This window comes from Oenanthe melanoleuca, chromosome 3 (assembly GCF_029582105.1).
Source record: "Oenanthe melanoleuca isolate GR-GAL-2019-014 chromosome 3, OMel1.0, whole genome shotgun sequence".
Taxonomy (NCBI): domain Eukaryota; kingdom Metazoa; phylum Chordata; class Aves; order Passeriformes; family Muscicapidae; genus Oenanthe; species Oenanthe melanoleuca.
The window spans coordinates 3,303,276-3,322,406 of NC_079336.1; the positions used below are offsets into that span (position 1 = coordinate 3,303,276).

Below are 19,131 nucleotides of genomic sequence, written 5' to 3' on the forward strand. Positions count from 1 at the left end.
CTGTGATTTCACAAACTAGATTCCCCTTCTGTCTGAGAGATACCATTTTAACAACAACTCCCCCCTTATTCTCTTCTCTGTTTCATATCTTCACATCCTGAGCTTTCCCTTCACAGCTCTGCAGGGCATGGGACTGTACCTGTCCTGTAAAGAGATTATAGACAGGATTATGCCTGTAAAAATATATTAACACCATAAGATTTCAGGGGGGAAAAATGCACTTGCTCCCTAGAGACTTACTTCATCTGAATGCTGTGAAAATTTTGCATGCTTGAAAAATGTTTCAGCCCAAGGATGCAGGGAATTTGTTTTGGGATGAGTGGTTCAGATTCACCATGGCTTGCTGCTGCACTTGGTGCAGTCCTTGGGAACAGACATCCTGGGCTTTCAGGGTGCTCATGGCCAGGGAGAAAGGATAAAAGGGCAGCAGGGAAAAGGAAGAGGTGGGATAATTGATTTGCAGGGATAAAGGCAGGAATAAGTAGGTAGGAGACAAACAAGTCTGTAAGCAGAGCCAGAACTCCAAGCCTGAAAGCAGAACCAGAAATAAAATTTTCCTTTCCCTGGAGGTTGTGAAACTTCAGGGATGCAAAACTAAGGAGTAAAAATCTAGAAAATGCAAATCTTAAAGACAGCCTACTAATATTCTCTTTCAGTCCACTTCTGAGTGTACTTCATTCTACCTGGAAGGTAAATTGGGCAAACCCATGTGTTTTCTTCATCAAAATAATATTCTAGTCGTTTTGACTTTGCAATTTGACCCTATCAATATGGCAGCTGAAGCGAATTCTGGGTGAATCTGATGTTCATTTTCCAGAGATGACCATCTAATTCCTCATTGAAACAAGGCTTGTCAGCTGTTTGCAGACCCTGGATCACATTGATTATGTTTCCTGCAAACAGGGCTTGGAAATGTTCTTAAACCTGGGTGCTAAATAGTTTGAGCCAGCCCCTGATTACATGATTTTGGCAAGGACTTACTCTGTACTACCCATTGTGTGGTCCCATCCAAGGCAGTTGCCAATATATTTGCCATATATTTGTGTTCCCATCCAAAGCAGTTGCCAATGTCCACAGCAGAAGTGAAACTGTTCAGTAGCTGAACCACTTCCCAAGACACTTTGTGGTTTTTATATTCCACACAAAACAGGTTTCAAGTGTTCCATTCTCACCACTCTGTCAAAATCCAGAAAAATATCTGTGTCACTTAATGTCCCCTGTTTTCTATATCTGTGCCTTGCAATAAATGGTTATGAGAACAATGAGAGTCAAATTCTCTGTGTAGTGTAGGGCTGTCATTGTGTTGAAGATTTATTTTTTCCTGCAATCTCTTTCTATGACAGCCATTATTAGATCATATTATTAAGCCTCTTATTAGGGAAACACATTGCTTTTCCTTCTTCCAGGAACACTCACATACTGTTGCTCCTGTCAATAATGAAAGGGGGTGGAAATCACAGTTTCAGGGCCTGAGCTGTTTTCTAGTGCAATCAACTGAGAAGTTCTTAGTGACATCCAGGAGCATTAGATGGACCCTGAGGGTGGAATTCACCTCTGTGCAAGGTGCTACCTCTAAATGATCCCCCATTTACATCCTTGCTCATGTCCTACTTGGAGCACTTAAGAGGCATTTTAAAGGTTCCCAGGCTGCAGACTTTTAGCTTTAGGAAGCAGCAGTGATGTTGTGCTCAAGCCACATCAGTTTCCATTCTGTTCTGAAATATAAAAATATCCCCCTTGCTTTCTCCTTATGGATCTGAGGGAATGGTGCTTTGCCCACTGTTAACTGATTTTTAGAGGGAAATATGAATGCAGAAAGTAGAGATTCATGGTGGAGCTGGCAATGATCTCAGAGTTTTTTTCCAATCTTAACAATTCTGTGGTTCTGTGAGCTCTGGCTTCCTGCAGGTTGTGTTTGTGTAAGCAAAGATTTCCTCTTGGATGGTGAGGAAGAGGTGAATTTTCATCCACTAAACCTGGGAGAGCAAAGCCAAGATGAAAAGAGGGAGAAGTGGTGTCAGAGGGTCAGTGGAGGTAGTTGATGGTGTGTGGCTGCAGTTTGTCACCCTGGGCACTGTTGTTGACACGGTGGGGACTTGAAGGCTCTTTGCACCATGACACACCTGGATGATACTGTTGGGAATTTTTCCATTTCCATTAATCCTAGAATCCCAGAAGAGTTTCTATTTGAAGGGACCTTAAATATCATCTTGTTCCAACATCCTGCCATGGGCAGGGACACCTTCCACTAGAACAGATTGCTCCAAGCCCTCTTCATCTGGCCTTGAACACTTCCAGGGATGGGGCATTTTGTCATTCTTGTTGTCTTCAAAAGAACTCTCTTGTCCTCTTCAGTTCCACGAGGCAAAAATGGGGAAGATGGAGAGAAGCTATAAGGGCCTGGCATGACAGGATAAGGGCTAATGGATCCAAACTGAAAAAGAATAAGTTTACATCAGATATTAGGAAGAAATTCTTCCCTGTGAGGGTGGTGAGGCCCTGGCACAGGGTGCCCAGAGAAGCTGTGGCTGCATCCCTGGAAGTGTCCAAGGCCAGGGACAGGGCTTGGAGAAATGTGAGATAGTGAAAGGTGCCTATGGCAAGACTTTGGAGCAAGAAGATGTTCAAGGTGCCTTTCAACCCAGGCAATTCCATAATTCCATGAAAATCAATCTGAATAACTCAAAACTCGAGCCAAGCTGACACTCTTCACCATCTCTCCACACTTTTTGATTAGTAGTGTTATCAAGCTGCCACTGACCTAAACACCCCTCTGCTTTGTTTCCCAGACAGGACCATCCTGGTGGATGTGGCTCTTCCCCCCCTGAGAGGACTCTACATCCTGGGCACCCTCGAGTTCCCCAGCAGCTCCAGCAATGTCCTGAGTGCAGCCTGTGTCCTGGTGCTGGGGGGTGTGCTGAGAGTGGGTGAGTGAGCAGCTCATCTTCAGCGTGCCTGGGGTTTATTTCTGCTCCTGATAGGAAAACAAAACTGTGGAGAATGGCTGTCAAACCTAATGCCCTGTGGCTGCCTGGGTATCTGCAGTTTGGGCACCCAGAATTTGTGTGAAGCATGGTGGTTATCCACTGGGCTAATTACCTATTCCTTTAACAGCAACTCTCACAAATACTGCAACCTCACTCCTGGTTTCACTGGGGCAGAGGTTTCATCTGAAATGTGTTAAAGTCCTCCTTCTTCCTGTGGGGTTGCTTTATGAGACAGCAATTCCTCAGGGCAGGGCCTGCCCTGGTGTTCAGGCAATGCCTGGTGCCTATGGGCATTAACAGGACAGTTTGAGACACAGAAATATTTAAAGCCAACATAAAGCCAGCAGTCATGGAGAATTCCCTGAATGCCTGGAAATCCTGCTGTGGTGTGGAACAGCTGGATCCAGCACACTTGTCCCTCTCATCCCTCTGTAGAGATGAGCACCAGCAGCACAGGAAGGTACCTTGCCCCAACTTCCAGCTGCTTCACATTCCCCAAAGTCACCAGGGCTGTTCCACATTATTTACAACAATCAGGATTGGTGTTTTTCCACTCTGAAGTAATTACTCACATAATTCCCTTTAAATATCAAGGTTTCTAAAGCCAGGCATTATATTTACTTACAGGAATCCTTAGGACGCTGGGATCACATTGCTGATCATTGCTTGACCTTTCTCAAGATTGGTTTCATGAACTTTAAAAAGAGAATTTGTTTGTGTAATCACCTCCTGAGGAAGTCTGCTTCAATATTTGTTTGTTGTTAATCTCAAGGGACTGTTTAGTTAATACAGTCCTGGCCAAAAAAGTTATTTTGCTGTCTTGTGTTTTTCTTTGGAAAAAGAGGTTGGAAAGCCTAATCTGGGAGGTTAAAAAATATATATACTTAAAAGAGTGTCAGTCATTTCTTACTTGGACTCCTTTGCACTTTAAATATAGTTTCATATTGGTTTTAAGAAAAAGCATGTGTTCATTGCTAAAAACACTTATTAAAAAAACATGGAGGCACTTTGCTGCACAAACTCCCCTCCAGCACATCTGTGAGCAGTAATGACATTAAAAACCAAGCAGGTATTTGCAGCTGTTGAGTCACAGTCCCACATCTCCTTGTTTCAGTCAGGTGATGGGTGGGTAGAGACTCTGCAAGTTTCCCACATCTCACACTGGTTTCTCAGCCTGCATGCAGACCTGGGAGTGCCTGTTTTTTCCCCTCCCTTCCCCTTTCCCTTGCCATGTGCTCGAGGCTTACAGGAATGTCTTGGAGCCCATCTGTCCCATCCTGCCTGCTCCACGCCTGGAGGAAGGGTTTTGGAGCCCATCTGTCCAACTCCACCCCACCCTAAAGAAATCCTGACACAAAACAGATAATGAGACAGCTTAGTAAACAGATTTAATGGATGTGGACATCAGCATTGCCTGAGCAGGATCCCAGGCTGGCATCACCTGAGCCAAATCCCCAGGTCCTGCCTGTTGTGTAATTTCTGCATTCCCTGTTTTCAGCATAGCAATCTATGGCCACATGCTGCTCCTTCTCATTCCAGACTTTCTGGTAAAGCCAGGGTATTTTGTTCCCTTAAACTCCCAGAGAGCAATGATCAGTTTAGAAATTCATCTTATTTGGGTTTGGTGTCCTCCAGAGCACTTGAATTCTTCTCTGCAGAGAAAAAACAAAGTCAGAAGTTTAAATCATGACCATAAATGCATAGGAACTAAATGATGATGGGAAATATGTAACAAGGGGGAAAAAACCAGTGCAAAATTGGAGTTTATCAACCATAACAAGGACCTAATTAGTTTTATTGAAACAATAATTTACAGGCAAATTGGGATGAGAAAATAGTGATGGTTGGGAAGTCAGAATTTTTGGAACACAGTTGACCGTGCAGGGTCAATCATCACTTTTCTCTTTAATGTGTGATCACAATCAGTGGGATTTCTGATCCCTGGAAGATGTGAGATGGTTTAAATCCAGAAAGAACTCTGTCAGATCCCTTGGAACACCCAAAGGAAAATGTGTGGATCTACCCCCACAGGAATTTCTCTGGGTGCTCCAAGCTCTTCAGTGTTGTTGGATCCAGGGAAACTTTCTGATTATTTCTACTTTCATAGTCCTACCTCTAAGATAAGGAGTTTCTCTCACTTCATCCTTCAAAGTCTTTTATTTGACGGTGATGTTTGCAATAGAATTTTAGTTACACCATTTATTTCTGTTTCTCTGCACTGTGATACTGTAAAAATTAGCTCTTTTTCCAGCTTATAAAAGGAGAGTTTGAGGTTCACACAGAAAGCAAAGTGCTAAATATCATTAGCACATCTGTGTCAAAACAAGATAAGAAGTGATGAGTTCAACATCTCACAGTTGTTTTTCCATTCTCAGCCACAAAGATTCTGTTTGTTTAACCCACAGACATTAAAACTCAGATGATATGTGCAGAAAGTGCCCTGTTCCACTGCTGAACAAAGCCCTCAGCTCCCAAAAAAGCTGAAGGAAATGCTGAAGCTCACTTGGCACACACTGATCTGTTGGACTCATCCTGAAATGAGCTGCACTCAGCTGCTCTTTGCTGGCAGGCTTGGTTTTTATAGTGGAGCTCACCAAGTGATTATCCAGATAGGATTTCTCTTTTTAGTTTCAACTTGTCACGTTCTCTCCTTTGCATATCTCCTGATGGCTGCTTGTCAGTCATGTCACTCACTGGAGGCAAGAAGCCTAAGGTCACATTAGCTTGATTGTCTGGAGAGGGAACCCCAGACAATTCTAGTGCCTCTTGCTTGTGGGAAGAGCTCTAATGCATTTACTGCCCCTCTTTTCCAGGATGAGCCCCCATACTGACTTGTCAAAGGGTAAATCAGTGTGTTTCATTAAAGGGCCACGTGTTAGCAGTAAATAAATAACAATGATTAGGGCACCAGTGAGTTCCACCAATTTACTGCCTTTTCCAACTTCTCCAGCCCCTCTGTTGTGTGGGCTCCATCTTTAGCTGTGGCTGAGTCTCACCCTGCAGTCACATCATCTGTGCACAGTTTGCATGAAGAAGGGACCCTGTTGGTGTAACAAGATGTATTTTCATTCCAAATCACAGAAAAAAAACTGTCTTGAAAAGTTCATTTGACTACTTGCATTCCCTTCAATGAGCACCTCTCTGTCTGTTTGCCTTTTACCTCTTCCAAGCCACTCAGTTTCCTTTAAATGCTTGCACCATGTAGAGAAGGATTTGGTTCACATGTTCAAGAAACTTGAATTTAGGTGTGATTTGTACATCTGCACATGAGGTGCTGTCCCAATATAACCAGTGGAGCCCCTGCAGTCTGTGGGATTTCATGATAAAGGTATATAGAGAAAATCTACAATAAGAAACTTGAATGTAGGTATATACTCTCCCTGGAAAAATGGTTCAGTTGCCTAACTATGAGGATTTTTTGTCATTCTGAGCACCTTCAGGTGTCTCCCCCTGCCTCCAACTTCTGCTTAAAAATCCCACTGTTCAACCATTCATCCCTGTCTTGTATCTTCCAGCCTCCAGAGAGGATTTGGAGGGCACTGAGACTCTAGATCCCATCCTACACATCTCACCACTTATTCCTCATTCACCCCTAATTCTGGCTGTTGGCTCCTACTCCACTGTGGAGCTGAGGAGCTCTGAAATCCTCAGTGCATTTGGCAGAAAGAGGTAACAAAGTGAGCTCTCCTTGCTTGGCAGCCTGAACACCTGAAGGGAGCTCCAGAAGAAGAAGAACCAACAGTAGGTGCTGTCCAGCTGTGCATTGAATAAAAGCTCCTCAGACTTTCTGGTGACAATATGACACGGTTTTTGAAATAGCTGGGTGCTTAGAGTCCAAGAAGTTTTGGATTCAGGAAACAGAGATAAAAGGGGAGATGGTCCCAGCAAGATACTCAGCAGAGTCTGTTTGCCAGGTGAAGGGAGGAGATCTTACCTCAGAGATTTTGTTGCTCTTATATGCAACAGCTGGTGCAGAGTGTTATGTTGTGAAAAAAAAAAGAGAAGGCTAGAAGGGAGGAAACAGCAACTAATCTAGGAAAGAATTGAATGGGTTTTGCTATGGAACAAACCCCAAAACAATACAGCAAAAATCTGTCAGGAAGAACATCTGGAACAGGACTGAATTATAAAAACAATGGAAAATGCTTTTGAAACTCAACAAACTAGATCCAGACCACAGTCCAGAATAAACGAAAATCTGGATAGAAAAAACACAACTCTATTTCTGTTCTCCTTTTTGTTCCCTCCTTTTTTCTTGTAGGTTCTTTCCTCTCCAGGGATTAGACCTGATGAAGGGTTATGATCCAGCTGAAACAATTGTGCTAACAGATCTGTGTTACAATCTCAGCATTTGGATCTCACACTTCTTCAGGACAGTGTGTAATCACTGGTGAATTTATTAACAGCACAGGTTGTTTATTAACACAGGATTATCATATATATGGTTGGGAATTTTTCACTGTAGTGCAATTGGAAGAACACATTTTTGGGGGTGCCCTGTCTCTGTCTTTGATGCCTCCTGACCTTTTCTGCACGTCTCACCAGATATTCCCACCAGCTTTTGGTAATTTCCAGGTTGCAAATATCCCTTTTTTCCTGGTTCTCTGCCAGCAGCACATTATTATTTCACTTCATGACCAATCTGGTTGCTCATCAAATTTCCAGGGCTTCCAGCTGGAGTGGGAGCATGAAAGGGGATCTGTTTCCACTTGTCTCATGCAGGATGGAGAATTGGGCAGTTTGGTGGGATCTTATGTAGGACTTGCTCACCACAGAAAAGTGGGACAAGAAATCTGAAGTTTTCACAGCCAAAGTCCAAGGACAGACACTTAAAGCCCAGATCCTTCTTGTGTGTGTTGCAGAAATCATGACTCCTGTTCTGTATCCAACAAAATTACTTACTGCAAGAGCTGTGATTTCATAGCCAGTTACTTCTTAAGGTTCTGAAACTTACCCAGCCCCTGTGATTTGTGTGAATCAACTATTCTGGATTCCCCTTATGAGTAAGCTGAGATAGCTGCTGCTCCCATATCTTCATTTTCATGGGCCATTCTGCTGGAATCTATTTAGACTTAGCCAAAGTGTGTATCTGAGACCTTATTCAGCTTTTCCCTTTGTTTTTCATTCTTCTCCATTCATTCCCAGAGAGATTTTTACCTTTTCAAGACCTCTTACCTTACTATTTTCTGTACTAGTGAATCACAGAATGGGTGAAGTTGGAAGGGATCACTGAAGGTCATCTAATCCAAGCACCATGCTCAAGCAAGATCCCCTAGAGCATTCTTCACTCTTTTCCTAATTTTTTGCTTCAAAATTCCTGCTGACTTTCCTGGATCATCCTTGCAATTGTTCTCTCCATTTGTGTCAGTTTACCTCCTTGGTTTCAGTATCTCCACACAAGTTTGGGTCCCTAATAAAACACTGAATGCCACAGGGTTTGCAGGAAGGGACCTGGCTGAGTCCATGTCCCTGTTCCAGTCACTCAGGCTGTAAATTAGTGTGTGCCATGTTCCTCCTGCACTCCTGTAGTTTGTTAATCACAAAGTTTTGTGCTACTAAGCCAAGTGCCTTGGAGAAGCCAATTATACAATATCAAAGCTATTATCTTTATCAACTAGACCTGTAATCTCATTAGGAGATGAGAACAAGGAAGTTTCACAGGTCCTTTTTTTCTATAAAAGCAGGTTGATTGGCATTAATTATATCACACACTTTTAATGATTTATTAATTGTGTTCAGAGTTGGACATTCCATTTTTATTTATTTTTCCCCTAGAATCAGTGTCAAGTTGACAGGCCTGTAATTACCTGGGGCTCTTCCTTTTATCTTTCTTTGAAATATTGGCACAATATTAGCTTTCTTCAAGGGCTCTCAGACATCATGAGTGATCCCAAAATTATTGAAGAGTCCACCTTAATAGTCCAATGGTTTTCTTGGAAAACTCTGCTATCACTTGCATTCAGGTTACTGAAATCCATTGATTTATACCCATGGAACTATTGATGGCAATAAGAAACTATTAAGCCTATTTTTTTTCTAAATTTTCTTAAAAGAAGTAGAATTTTTCTACTGATTGATGACTCCTGTGTTCTTTTATGTCATTTACCAATTACAGTTTCCAGCCACTGAAGAATTTCTGTGAATATTAGCTTCTCTTCTTTATTTTACTTTATTTTCCATTATAAATAGTTTTATTACGAACTTGGTTTCTCACTCTGACTGTATTTTTTATTTGTGTGGTTTTGTTTGTTGTTTTTTTTTTAATAAGGGTAACATTTCTTAGTAAACTGTGCTTTTTTTGACTAAAATTTATGATTTTTAGCTAAATGTAGGGTAATGCTTTTAAGGGAGGGAGAATTTCCAGTTCATCCTATAGAACCCCCATTTCCAATCCTTTGTGTGTTATTGTTAAGTCTGGAGGGCTACTTAAAAATGGTTTTAAAACTGAGCTGAGAAATGGATATGGGATGATTTTGACTGACTTAACTAGAATAGCAAATGCTTTGTAACCAGGAGTAAAAAATATAATTGTAAAAGCATATTTGGACACAATCTAATTGTTGGTTTTCCTCTGTTCAAAATATGTGTTTTTATGGGAGTTTAAACAAGGAAATCAAAGCTGGTTTGGTTGGACAATGGACACTGAAAGATAATTCCCTCCATGTCCCCAGAGAATATCTGAGCTCACTGGTGTGATATATATTAGATGGGGAACATGCAAGTTTTGTAGTGTTTGCCTTTTACCCATTAAAAAGCTGCACAGAGAATTTTAATATCCTCAGCTATCACTCAGATGCTGGTGGGGAACAATGAATTGTTTTATTGATTTCACTTAAATAAAAAAAAAAGGCTCTTAAAGCAAAGTGTTTCTTTAGGATACAAAATCAGCTCTCTTTTCCAAACTAGTAATTTTTAAATATTAAAAGAACATGACAGGCCAGCTAATTTTGTACAGATACATATATATATTTTAGTTCTACATCTGTTGCAGTTTTCTGTTGCACAATTGATTTAATCTCTAATTTTAAAGGAATGCTGAACTCCTTTACTGGACTCAGCATACATTTCTCCAGGGCAAAAACTGTCCTACTTTTGCCTCCTTAGTATCTGTTTAGTGCTGGGCCATTTTCCTCTGAAACTGTAAACTACCCTTGGTGAAAGAAATGAAGGCAAAGTTGGAACACAGTTTACTGTGCAGACTTATCACCACTGCACACACCAAAACTTCTTCAGCACTTTCTTTTTCCCTAATTTTTTTATCCTCAGTCTTTCAGTTTTTCCCATCCTTGCTGCATAATTACCCTGGAGCAGGTGAAGGAGCAAAAAGGCAAAAACTGGATGAGAAAGGAAATTTTGATTCAGCCATTTAGATTTTTGTTTAAAATCAGATTCACACATATTTCTGCCCTAGTTTCCCTCCCATTTTCAGCATCACAGAAGCTGTGGATACTTTTGTGGTGGGTTTGATGCTGTTTTGTCTTTATTGCAGGTTCTTCAGAACATCCCCTAGAAAGGGATTTAAAGCTGCTCTTCCTTCTCAGGGCATCTGAAGGGATTTACTGTGATCGTCTGGAGGATATAAATGTCCACCCTGGGAGTTTTGGTATGAAACACTAATTCCACTTTTCATAGGAAACTGATTTTTGGTAGCACCCAAACCTATCACTGTTGAGACTGTTTCTATCTTGTACAGATAAACCTCAAACAAAGGTACACATATTTTAGAGCTAATGTTAAATCTTCTCTGATACATCATCTATATGAAAAGTTCCTGTACTTTCAATTTGTTCTCTGGTTTTGGGGAAAAAAATAAAGTTCATTGTCCAGAAAGAGTAATAATAGCTGCATAAATTTTTATATCTTCTATTCCTGGAATTTTTACCTAATTTGCTGACTTAGATAATTTTTTTAATGGTAGATATTGTTCTCTGCAATTCCTTCAATTCTGATTTGTGCCAATGAGACTTCTGTGGTAAAATCCCCTCTCTTGCCTGTACATGTGATGGTCATTTTACTTTATTGAGGATTTATTGCTCCTTCACTTTGTATTTTGAGAGGAGGCTTTGTTCTGTTCTTATATCTCATAAAATATAGAAACATACTTTAATAAATATAAAGATTTCCATATATTTAGTTATTGCTTCAGTTCTTCTCAAGCCTCTTTTCCCCCTAACCTTTGAAATCCTCCTTCTGTTCTTTTTTTTTTTTTTTCCTAGGAGTTTATGGACAGGTGCAAATTTATAGTGCTTATCCTAAGATGCCTTGGACACATCTGGGAGCTGATGTTGCTCCTGGCAATGAAAGGTGGTATTTTGCCTGAATATGCTTTCAAATATTAAATTTTGCCTCCTGTTTCTATGACTTGTATTTAATATTCCTGCGAGTTGCATTATTCCTTTCCTTTGTGATGAGCTTCCTTCCTTCCTTCCTTCCTTCCTTCCTTCCTTCCTTCCTTCCTTCCTTCCTTCCTTCCTTCCTTCCTTCCTTCCTTCCTTCCTTCCTTCCTTCCTTCCTTCCTTCCTTCCTTCCTTCTTTCTTCTTTTTTTGCCCAGATATTTTATATGAAATATCATGAGGTGCTAAGACACAAGTGTTTGGAGTTAATGCATGCACATTAAATACAGCATTGTTCCAGTTGCTAAAAGAAAAGGGAAAAAACCTGTAAAATCCTAACTATTTTTCATTAAAAGTCTGCCAATAGCCAGCTAAGAGTTAATGTGGTTGGATACAGGAAATAGGTAAATCAGTGCTGGAATATGAAAGCTGAAGGAAGTGGATTTTATTGAAGGAGAAGAGTTCTTTTATATCCTTTTCCAGTATGAATCAGCTCAGAAGTTCAGAAAGGACTTTCCTGCCTTTTCACAAGATATGCAGTGATTCCTCCAAAAAAAAAAAAAAAAAAAATTTTTTTTGGTGGATTTCTCTACTGAACATTCACAGGTGTTGCTGGAACCTGCTCATCTTTGAAAAACATTGGGGAAAGAGACTCTGGAAAAACATGACAATATCCCTTTAGGATTCTCCTTTCTCTCTGCACTTCTGTTACTCTAGTCTGTGTGTGAGGCATTGTCTAAATTCACTCTTTTTTCTCAAAAATTCCCTGAGAGGTTTAAATCATGACCTGGCCAGCAGCAGTCAGCCTGTAACAGGGCAAGGTGTTTATCAAACAGAGACAAACACTGATCATTTTCCATTTTGCTGTCACTAAATGCTTTTGTTTTCCTTATGTGAAGCTAAAAATCCCCTGAACTACTAATACAATTTTGTAAAAGGGGATTTTCAGTTCAAGATTAAAACAAATAAATGCAGGACTCTGTGCAATGTTCAGTAGCCAGCAGAGTTTAAGTGCTGGTGTCTAGAGGGGCAGGATCCAGGTTCCCAAACAGATGGTTTGGGCTCATTTGAGGTGTCTTTGGGCTCTTATGAGATGATTTTGGGCTCCCTCCATGGCTTGCACATTTGTCACATCTGCCAGCTGATGTTTTAGATACCCTGGGATATCTCAGATAGCAAGAGGTGCTCTTGTTTAGGGAATCAAATCCAGCTCAAAGTGCCCAAATCAGAGAACTGAATTTCCTTTCAGCCACTGCTGACTGCACCCACAAGCTCCAGTGGAAGCTTGGATTCCAAGTGCAGGCAGCCACTCCACCCTAAACATGGTTGTTGTCTAAATACAAAGCTGATTTTCAGCTCTGTAGAGTATTCCTGGCACCAAAAATGGTCTGATACATCTTTTGGAGGCAACTTGAGCTCTGAAATGCTGGAACCTCTATGTTGGTAATCAATGGTGTGACATAGATGCTTCAGGATTAATTTCCTCCCACATATTTCAGACATCTGTTTTTGCAGAAAGCCCTAAAGGGGCTTTTCCTACAGCATAGCCTGTGGATTTTTAATTTTTTTTTTTTTTTTTTTTTTGAGATCTCCTTGAGCAAAACTGTTCATTTTTAATGAAATTTGTGAGCCTCACTCTTGCAAGTGTAATGGCATTAAGTTTATATCATGGTGTTACAGGATTTTGGTGGAGGATGAAGTGGATTGGGATCAAGGTGGGGATGCTGTGATCAGCTCTTCCTCCTATGAAGCCCACCAAGCTGAAGTAGTTACACTTAAAGAAGTCCATGGTCATAATATAAGAATTCATGAACATCTTCTGCACAGGCACATTGGTGAGGAATTTTTATTTCCTTTTTTTGAGAGTTTTCATCTGAGGTATCGACTCTCCATTTCATATCTCAACAGGATCAATTCTAATTCCTTGTGGTATCTTCATTTCTTTCTCCATATCCTTTTTTTAGCCTGCTGATTCTAACATGAGTTTGTGTGAATAGAATCAATTCAGTGCTGAACTGTTTGGAAAAACTTTCTGGTGTTTCAACTTGGTCCACAGAGAGAGAAAGTAATTTTTCCTTTTTTAAAGGAAAAAAGAAATGTAGGATTTTAGGCCCTTTGCACAATTTCTATGGTATGTCAAAAACCTGGAAAATAATGAAGCCCCACCCTTTTTCCAAATTTCAAAATGATTATACTCATAAAGTTCAAGTACAAAATTTTATCAATTCCATGGCATGAAAAGAATGTGTTTATAAACTAATATCTAAATAAACACAGAATCTGCATATATCTCTATTTTCTGTGTAGATTGCATGGGATTTATATTTTTGTGGAAAAGGGGATGCAGTGTTAATACTTATTTACTTTTATTTCAGCCTATAAAGTAAATTTATTACCATCTATTTGACAAAAAGCAAAAGGATTTCATTAACAGGTCAAATTCTGAACCTTCAAACTGAGGATTTTTCTTGTGTATATCAATATTTTTAAAATTTGATCTTTATTGCAGCCAGTGGGCACAGAAATGAGTGTAATGGATAAAAAGATCCAGAAATGTCATGTTTTAAATGGTGAATGTTTAAATGTCTGAGTCAGTAATCAAAGCTTCACTTGGAACTGAGCTCTGTTTTGCAATTATCCACAGTGTTAATCAACAGTAGCCTTGATGGCCCAGTTTTTATGACAACTGCATTTTTCAAACAAAATGTGCAGTTCAAAGCATAGCACATTAGATTTCATTTCCAGTAGTTTATGCATTTTAGCCCTTTCTTTTTTAGCTGATGTAGATATAATAAATGTATCAGGAGGAGAAATTACTTACCCTCTGAGTAATGCAGCTGTTGTTAGATACAGCTGAAAAAAAAGGACTGATGGGACAATCAAGGGGTAAATACTGATTTTCACCTTGGCAAATGTAGATACTTGCAGTAAATGCTCACACATGAGCCAGTCACTGTCTGCTCTCTTGATAATTAAAGCAGGAAAATACACACAATGCACACTCCTCACTTATATTTTATCTGGCCCTAAAGCAGGTGTATAAAACACACAACAAATTGCACTTGAGATTTGCCTATTGCTCTCCATCATGCATAAAACAAGTCTGGAGAACTAAATCACATCTGCATGTGTCTAAAGTCACCTGAGATTAATCCAGACTAGACAGCAGCATAAGCTTGAGCAAAAAGTCTCCTTCAGAAAGGCATTGAAAAAAGTGTTTTCAAATCCTTTTAGAAAACACACACACAAGCAATACTGTGGGGTTTTGTCTTTGACATTAGTCTGATCCTGAGGAAAATTCATGGAGATCAACTCTGCAGTGTGCTGATAACTCCAGCAGGTAGAGCTTGTAAAAAAATGAGGTGTGAACCTGTTCATTGCTTTGGCACCTGCACACCCCAGGGGAAAAGTTTAGCACCTTCTTGTTCTAAAAATGAGATACCTTGGCAAAATGTAAGCACACAGTGAATATTTGATGGGCAGGTGGCCTTTCTGGTTTTTGTGTTGATGCACACGGATTGTGCTGGGGGTTAAAAACACCTGAATGTCAGTGCAGATTCTGCAGAGGAGCTGTCAGGATTCATGTCCCTCAAAGCACAGGTTTATAGCTATGATGGACACTTATCACATTTGCTTTCTTGAAACCCCCCAGGGCGTCCCCACGACGCAGAGAATGGCAGACACATCCCTTTGGCTGCAGAGGTTGGGCTCCTCACACGGAACCTGCAGGTCCTGTCAGACGTGGCTTGTGCTGGGAGGATGCTGGTGGGACACTTCACAGACTCCAGGGGGATGGAGTTTGAAGGTAGTTGGGATTCATCTGTCCTCATCAAGCAAAAAACACCCGATTTGCCCAAGAAAGGGGTGCAGAAATGTGTATCCATCACATGAAAGTCAGAACAAACTGACTGTCAGCAAATATGAAACATGAGCACCACTAAAAAGTCATAAATATGGAAGATATTTTAGGAGAGGTTGCTCTGTTTTTGTGAGGTTTTACTATGACTTTGTATATATTTATTAACAAATACCCATCACTACAATGCACTGACAAAGTACCTGCTGTTCTGACTGTTGTTAACTTGGTTGTCCTTACCTGTTCTTATGTAATATAAGCTTTTATTTCACTCCAGTTATCTCATTGCAGGTGCTCTTCAACTCTCAAATGTTCAGTTTTTGAACTTTGGGCCTCCTCAGCTTTCTGCCATCGAATTCAGGAACGTGTCCCAGGAGAGCTCAGTGGTGTCATCCAGCATTAGTGGCAGCTGTGGAGCTGGCATTAAAGCAGTTGAGAGCAGCAGGATCCTGTTGCACAATAATGTGGTGTTCAACACCACTGGGCCTGGCATTGATTTGGAAGGGAAAAATCACTCTCTCATCAGGAACCTCGTTATTCTGAGCAGGCAGCCAGCAGGTTCATCAAACTGGGTTGCCAGCATCAAGGTGAACCTGGCCACTGGTGTCTCTCTTCATGGCAATGCTGTGGCAGGATCTGAGAGAATTGGCTTCCATGTCAGGGGCCAGGAGTGCTCACTAGGTGGGGAGTACTGCAGTGGGAATGTGGCCCATTCCAGCCTCCACGGCGTTCACCTGTACCAGCAAGATGGATTCCAGACCTGCACTAGGATCACAGGTTTTCTGTCCTATAAGAATTATGACTATGGTCTCATGCTCCACCTTGGGGGCAGCATTATTGTGGAAAACGTGCTGCTGGTGGACAACACCGTGGGGCTCCTGGCTGTGCTGCACTGTGCCTATGCTGAGCCGTGCTACGTGGGGAAAAAATTCATAGAACTCAAGAACTCCGTCATTGTTGCAACGAGCTCGACTTTTGACTGCCTCAGAGACAGGATCAAGCCTCTCTCAGCTGCTCCAACAGCCCAGGACCGGCCCCCACGCTTCCCCCTGAGAGGCCGTGTTGGGATTTTCTGGCCCACGTTCACCTCTGCTCGCAGCCAAAGGCCAGGGGATCCCTGGCACAAAGCTGGGCACTGTCCCAAAGCCCTGGGAATCATGAAGCTCAAAGGTTGGTCTTCCTCCTCCACTGGCCTGACTGCTCTGTCACTGCTTTTCTTCATTTTTTTCAGTTGAAGTTGTAGCCACCCACAAATGGACATGTTGGAGATATCAGAGCCTCAGTGAAATTGATAATAGAATTCTTCTAAAAACTTGATACAGTTTAATTAAGGAAAAAAAAATATTTTATTTTTTTTTTATTTCCTGAATCTGCTGCAGGATAATTGTTGCTCCTAGAAGCTGTGGCTGCCCTGTGCTTGGAGGTGTTCAGGGTCTGGTTGGATGGGGCTTGGAGCAAACTGGGATAGTGAAAGATGTCCCTGCCCATGGCTGGGGGTTGTAATGAGATGATATTTAAGGTCCCTTCCAACCCAAACCATACTTGGATTCTATGATTCTGTGATAATTATGTCCATGATAATATATAGATCCTACCTCACACATACCTTCCATGTTACTCTTCTAATTGATTCATCTCTCTGACCCACAGTTACCTCTGTCTAGATAAAGACACCAAATCTGAGAAGTGAGGATCACACTGTGGATAGAACTGTCACATAACCTAGGAATGCAACTCACAGAAGCAGTTATGACCTTTATTGGTGTAAGAGATTGCACAAGAGGAATAGAAGTCTGTTATATAGCCTGGATTTTTGTTTCAAATTATTTTTTCAGTCCCCAGAGCAATATTTGCATATAGCAGAGCCCTGATAACTGGTTCAATGGTGGGATCTAAATACCTCACTGCTTTTCATGTCTTTATTCCTCACTGCTACTTTTGCAAGAAAATTCATTAGTCCCTTTTTACTGAAGAATAAGAGAGATAAAGACAAATAGACTTGTGTAGAGTCTCACAAAAAATTCATGGCAAAATTTGGATTTTGGAGCTGCACAAGAGTTGAGTGCCAGAGCCAAGTATGTGTCATCACACCCTGTTTTTTCTTATATTAATCTCTGGCAAGTAGAAAAACCATCCAAGGCAGTTATTTAACTGCTTCTTACTTACTCAAATGAAAATATGTAAAATACTCTTGTTTTTTTTTTTTTCTTCTCAGCTACTATTTCTTTGATTTCATTTCCTATGGGTATGACTTAGTTTGTGTCAACTTAGGATATAACTTGGCTACAAAATATTCTAAAGCCACATGAAGATCTATGGACAATGCTATTAGCCTGATTTAAAAATACTTTGTACAGGTATATATGGGAGCAATTTAACATGGAAAACATCATAGGAAAATAACAACTTTCTTATGGCACTCTTTTAACCACTTTTCCTTGCTTGATCTCTTAATCCCTGGCAGAAGTCACCTTTACTGGTTTTACAAAGAGCTGTTACAGTGAAGACAGGGATGTCTGTATCATGTCAAATGCTGATCATTTAGGCACCATGCCTCTCATCACAGCAGAGACATCAAGGATGTTACATGTCAGTGAGAAGGACATGTTCTACTTTCATCCAACAAGGTAAAATGCTTCCTTTTCCAAAAAAATAAAACAACAACCCCAAACACTTACAGCTTTGGAGCTATCCTCCCCTCATCTCTGCTCTTGTACTGCTCCTGCCTGAGAAAAATGAACAAGCTCCAACATCAAACAAGCATGCACAGAAAAACTCAAATACAGGAAAAAAAAAAAAAAAAAAAAAAGAAAAAAAAAAAAAAAAAAAAAAGGAAAAACATCACCAAATTTAGTTCAAGACAATCTTTTACAATTTGAGTTTCGAATTCCATCAAGGTGCATCTCCAGACCAATCCTCTTGGATTTCTCCTTTTCCTGACATTTGTGCAGCAAAACAAGCCTCACATATCCCATTTCTTAAACCCCCATCCTGAGAATCTCTGACTTCTCAGCCTCAGGCTTCAGAAAATGTCAGGACCTCCAGGAAAAAACCCTGAGACAGGGAATGTCCTTTTGCTGGGGGAAGTGTGGCTTGATTTGTGCCTGTGAGATCACATCAGAAATGTTGATCAGTACCAGGCAGGCTGTGAGATGTCAAATGATTGCCAGAACTGCTCCTGCCCAGGGAGAATATAATCTGTGAATGTGGAGCAGGGAGGGGAGAACTTCATCTGTAACCTTAAGTCACTGCTGGTTGCAGTGGTTTAGACATACCACATCCAATGCAAACCACATGCCTATTTATTTATTGCAGCCACTGAGCACAATGCAGAGGCTATGTCAGGAAAGCCTTGAAGTAGCAAAAAAAAAAATTCCAGTATGGACTCCACTTGCCAGTCAAAAATAATTGGAGGTGTCCCACACTGCTATGTTTAGAGCCCCTCCAGCCTTCTGCCAGAATTTCTTATTTTATTCTATATTTTTGCTTTTTGCTCTGGGCTTTAGTTTGCGTGTAGATTTCTGAGCCCTGTCCAGCTTGTCAGCTCCCATTATGTTTCACTCTTGTATCCATCCCACAATATTCTGCTGGTAGTGAGCTGCTGAATGCTCGGTCCAGGGTGGTTTTCAAATGTGAGGAATGCACATGAATGCTTCCTTGGAAGGATGCTGAGCCTCTGGGGGTGGTTACATCTCCCAGTGCTCCTCATGCAATAGCCGCATGCATTTATTTAATCCACCTTTGCAGCTGCAGAGCTTGATCCAGGATGTGGCTGCATTGCTCTGCTTCAGCATCCTGAAGGGATGTGTTGATGGATATGTCCTGTCAAAGAGAAGATGAGCATTGCCTTGGAGAAAGAGAGGAAATAGAAACATCAGGGAATATAGCAAATCCATTAAGAACTTTGCTTGTCCCACTGGTAGACCTAAGTGGCAGAAATGCTGGATCTGCTGA

The 19,131-nt window shown here is 40.9% G+C and overlaps 1 protein-coding gene across 1 annotated transcript in view; it reads left to right on the forward strand.

Annotated features, from left to right (window-relative positions):
* Positions 1-19,131, forward strand: part of PKHD1 (PKHD1 ciliary IPT domain containing fibrocystin/polyductin) — a 233,032-nt gene that overhangs the window by 144,667 nt on the left and 69,234 nt on the right. The window contains exons 52-58 of the mRNA XM_056488194.1: positions 2,790-2,927; positions 10,477-10,590; positions 11,204-11,291; positions 13,002-13,156; positions 14,974-15,126; positions 15,469-16,347; positions 17,642-17,804. Coding sequence (XP_056344169.1) covers positions 2,790-2,927; positions 10,477-10,590; positions 11,204-11,291; positions 13,002-13,156; positions 14,974-15,126; positions 15,469-16,347; positions 17,642-17,804 — 1,690 coding nt within the window. The remainder of the gene's footprint in view (positions 1-2,789; positions 2,928-10,476; positions 10,591-11,203; positions 11,292-13,001; positions 13,157-14,973; positions 15,127-15,468; positions 16,348-17,641; positions 17,805-19,131) is intronic.